We start from the raw sequence: 4,195 nt of genomic DNA, 5'->3' as shown, positions 1-4,195 counted from the left end.
TTTCCTCCTTTTTTCCCCTCTCTCTCTCTCTCTCTTTTTTTTTTTTTTTTTTTTTTTTTTTTTTAAGCCGAAGCTTTGTTGTGCTAAACTAGTTGGACGAGTTAGGGTGTCGCTGCTCCCGATTGCTCTGGCCAATGGAACCCGATCCACCCTGCTGTGCGTAAGAGCGCAATTAAGGATTTAACCAAGCCTATGCTGCGCCCCAGCCAGCAGTCTGCCGGAGACAGACACCGCGCCGCAGCCTCCTCCCCCAGACATGTCTGCTTAGAGCCGAGCAGCCCCGCCGCCAGCCCCTGCCCGCCGCCGGCCCCGAGCTATGACAGGAGTATTTGACAGAAGGGTCCCCAACATCAGATCCGGCGACTTCCAAGCTCCTTTCCAGACGGCTGCAGCCATGCACCACCCGTCCCAGGAATCTCCCACTTTACCCGAGTCCTCCGCCACGGATTCCGACTACTACAGCCCGGCGGGGGGAGCCCCGCACGGCTACTGCTCGCCTACCTCGGCTTCCTACGGCAAAGCGCTCAACCCCTACCAGTACCAGTACCACGGCATGAACGGGTCTGCCGGGAACTATCCTGCCAAAGCCTATGCAGACTACAGCTACGCCAGCCCCTACCACCAGTACAGCGGCGCTTACAACCGCGTCCAGAGCTCCGCCAGCCAGCCAGGTGAGGGCCGGGGACCCGGGGTGTGCGCGACCATCCCGCGGCTTTGGGGAGGCTGGGGGAGCGCGCCCCGGCGGATCCCTGACCCGCGGAGCGCGGGGATGCGGCTTTCCCTGAGCCAGAAGGGAAACTGAAAATAAATAAATAAATGGGGGGGGGGGGGGGGGGGAAGAGAATTGGGAATGGAAAAAAAAGTGGAGAACTGGTTTACTCGTCTACTTTTTTTGACCAGCTCGCATGAGCTAAACTACAAATTGTAGGACTAGCGCTTTAGCGCTTCTGTCAGCTGCCCCCGGGCCCCCACGGCTGCCTCCCTCCTCCTTCCCCCCGCAGGAAGAGGGAGAAAATAGCCGAGCCTTGTTGCGTGTCTCAAACTCAGGTTCGCGGTGTTGAAGAAAGTTTCCTTCCCTCTGTGCTGGAGGGGCGGGGGAGGAGACTGGGAGGGGGAGACCAGCAGTGGTGGGGCTGCGAAGCCGGGAGCGTTTTTCGCCAGAAAGCGTCGCGGGTTTAGTGCTTTACTTCTTTGTAACTTGCTGTAGGAGGGAAAAAAAAAAAAAAGAAAGAAAGAAAAAGAAAAGAAAAGAAAAGAAAAGAAAAGAAAAGAAAAGAAAAGAAAAGATCTAGAAAGAAAGAAAAGAAAAAAAAAAAAAAAAAAAAAAGAAGAAGGGGTCAGGGAGGAAAAAAAAATAAACAAGTCCGTGGTAAAGCCAAGCGGCTGGGGCTTGGCTGGGACGAGTGCGGTCGCGGCGGCGCTTGGGGACACGCCGGCGGCGGCAGGGGCTGGCGCGGCTGTGCGGAGGAAGCGGTCGGTGCTTGGGTCCGACCTCGCTCCGGACAGAGCTGCTCCCAGCAGGGCCCCCCATCCTCGCACCGCCGCGCATGCCCTGCGCTCCCGCCCGCGCCGCGCTGCGCGCCCGGCAGGATGCCCGGGGCGGGCGTGGGAGGCGGAGGAGGAGGAGGAGGGCCGGGGGTGGCCGAGGCCGGTGTGGAAGGAGCGGGTTCCCCCCGTCTCACCGCGGGGAGGCTGCGTGGGGCCGCGCCCGGCTGCCGGAGCCCCGGGGGGAGCCGCAGGGGCCCGTCGGGCCGGCGCCGCTGCCCAGCCCGGCCCGGCCCGGCCCGGCCCGCGGGCGGGATGCCGCCCCGGCGGCGCGGAGCGGAGCGGAGCCTGTCCCGAACTTAACAAGTGTGCGTCTCTCTCCCGCTCTTGCGCCCGTGCAGAGAAGGAGGTGGCGGAACCCGAGGTGCGGATGGTGAACGGCAAACCAAAGAAAGTGCGCAAACCCCGGACTATTTATTCCAGCTTTCAGCTGGCAGCGTTGCAGAGGAGGTTTCAGAAGACCCAGTACCTCGCCCTGCCCGAGCGGGCCGAGCTGGCAGCCTCCCTGGGACTCACGCAAACACAGGTACCGGGAGCGGCTCGGCTCGGCCCGGCCCGGCCCGGCCCGGCGGGTCCAGAGCCCGGGCTCACCCCGGCGCGGCGGGAAGGGCCGGATCGGGCCCCGGAGGGCGGGAGGGCGGCGGGGCGCCGCAGACGCGGAGCACCGGCTTGCCAGGCGGGCATTAATGGTGTCGCTTTCCCTCCCCACTCCCCCTTTCCTCCCTTCTCCTCTCCTCTCCTCCCGCCCCGCTCCCAGGTGAAAATCTGGTTTCAGAATAAAAGATCCAAGATCAAGAAGATCATGAAAAACGGGGAGATGCCTCCGGAGCACAGCCCCAGCTCCAGCGACCCCATGGCCTGCAACTCTCCACAGTCACCTGCGGTTTGGGAACCTCAGGGCTCGTCCCGCTCCCTCAGCCACCATGCCCACGCACACGCTCACCCTCCAAACTCCAACCCGTCCCCTGCATCCAGCTACCTGGAGAGCTCCACTTCCTGGTACCCCGCTGCCAACACCATCAACTCTCATCTCCAACCCCACGGCTCCCTACAGCACCCGTTAGCGCTGGCCTCTGGGACGATTTATTAGAGCCTGACCATTATTATTTTATTATTTTTTTGTTGCTCCTTGGACTCCTGTGTTTTACTGTTAAGGAATAATAACGAAATGAATGCATATGGGGAATTTTTAAAAGGGAAAAGAAACAAACAAAAAAATTAAAATGTGTAAAGCTTGTGCATGTAACTTATTGCATTTCAAAGGAAACCCTTTTTTATACAATACGGACGTTTTTTGGCTCAGCTGTGGACACTATCATTGGTGCCTTGAAATCTATGACCTCAACTTTTCCAGAGACTTTTTTCAATGTTATTTTAACCCTGTAAATAATTGTAGATAGAGGAATTAAACTGTATATTCTGAATAAAATAAAATTATTTCGACCAAGAGAAATGTTTCCAAATTACCCCTTCTTCTATTAATAAGAGGGAAAAAATATAATACTGATTTGCTTTCAGAAAGAAAGTGAGGAAAGAGGCCGGGAGCTGGGAGTTCGTGTTCTGCTCCAGTGCCGTGCGGTGCCCCCGCAGTCCGGCGGGGTCTGGCCCCTGCAGGTACCCGCGGCGCTCTCTCCCCGCTGGGAAAGGGGCTCTGGCAAGACCGCGTCCACCCCATGCACAGCGCTGTAGGCTGGAGGGAAAGCTGCCCATCCTCATGCGAGAAAGCGAATCTCTCGCCTTAAGCCGCCCTGAATCCTTTCCTGAGAGCAATTAGCGTCGAGAGCTGCACACTCCACAGCCCATCAGTCGCCCGTGCGCGCTCGGCTAATTATACAAATTACGTTTCCGTCAAAGGGAGCCACTAAATATGAGAAAAGAATAAAATGAGGGCCCCGCTCCCCTCGCTCCTGCTAAAAGCCTGCGGCGGCTTCGACTGAAGGAGGAACGTTTCGGAGGTACTTTTATTGTTTTTGTTTTATTTCTACATGATTTAGGGAAAAACCCGTGCGTCAAAGGGCTGCCCAGAGCTGGGGCACGGCGTGGCCGGAGTGCTGCCCGAGGCGCGGACCCCTCGCACGGAGCACGGGCTCTCTCTCTCTCTCCCAGCCGAAATCCATCCCGCGGCCATGCAGTTCCCACGGGGACCCCCATCCCGGGGGCAGCGGTAACTCACGGCCGTGCGGGTACGGCGGCAGCAGTGAACGTGCCAAAGGCGCCGCTGGAAGGATCCCCGAGATGAAAGATGCCCCTCTGGCAGCTGAGGCCGGCGGGGAGAGCGCTGGAACGGAGGGAGGCGAGGCCTGAAAAGGCACGCTCCTGCCCTGGGGCGCCCTTACCTATCTCCACTCTTCCTCCCCGCTGCCCTCCCCCTCCTTTTTTCTCCTTCCTCTCCTGCCTGCCATGTTTTGTGCGTGTGAGTGTGGTTTGAGCAGTTTTCTCCCCAGAGAAAGAAGCCCGGTTTGCTGTTGTATAGCAGGTTTGGGGGCTGGTAATTGTCTTGCAGTACAATAGAGCAGTTTGTTCGGTTGCGCTCCCTGCACGCCAGGGAGGCTGCGGGGGTGCCGCGGGCGCTGCTGCCCACCCCTGCCCACCCCTGCGGCCGCCGCTCCCCATCTCTTCCGCCCTTCTGGGGACTGTCTCCTGCTCTTTT

The 4,195-nt window shown here is 58.9% G+C and overlaps 1 protein-coding gene across 1 annotated transcript; it reads left to right on the top strand.

The window, feature by feature from the left end:
- Window positions 1-230: 230 nt before the first annotated feature.
- On the top strand, window positions 231-2,998 carry DLX5 (distal-less homeobox 5). Its single transcript, XM_059481185.1, has 3 exons — window positions 231-671; window positions 1,887-2,071; window positions 2,303-2,998. Exons 1-3 carry the CDS (start codon window positions 317-319, stop codon window positions 2,633-2,635), a joined length of 873 nt encoding a protein of 290 aa, XP_059337168.1. The 5' UTR covers window positions 231-316; the 3' UTR covers window positions 2,636-2,998.
- Window positions 2,999-4,195: the final 1,197 nt, after the last annotated feature.

The sequence above is a fragment of the Ammospiza nelsoni genome, chromosome 1 (genome assembly GCF_027579445.1).
Source record: "Ammospiza nelsoni isolate bAmmNel1 chromosome 1, bAmmNel1.pri, whole genome shotgun sequence".
Lineage (NCBI taxonomy): Eukaryota > Metazoa > Chordata > Aves > Passeriformes > Passerellidae > Ammospiza > Ammospiza nelsoni.
The sequence above is the reverse complement of the archived record's forward strand: the minus strand, read 5'-3'. Positions and strand labels throughout refer to the sequence as shown.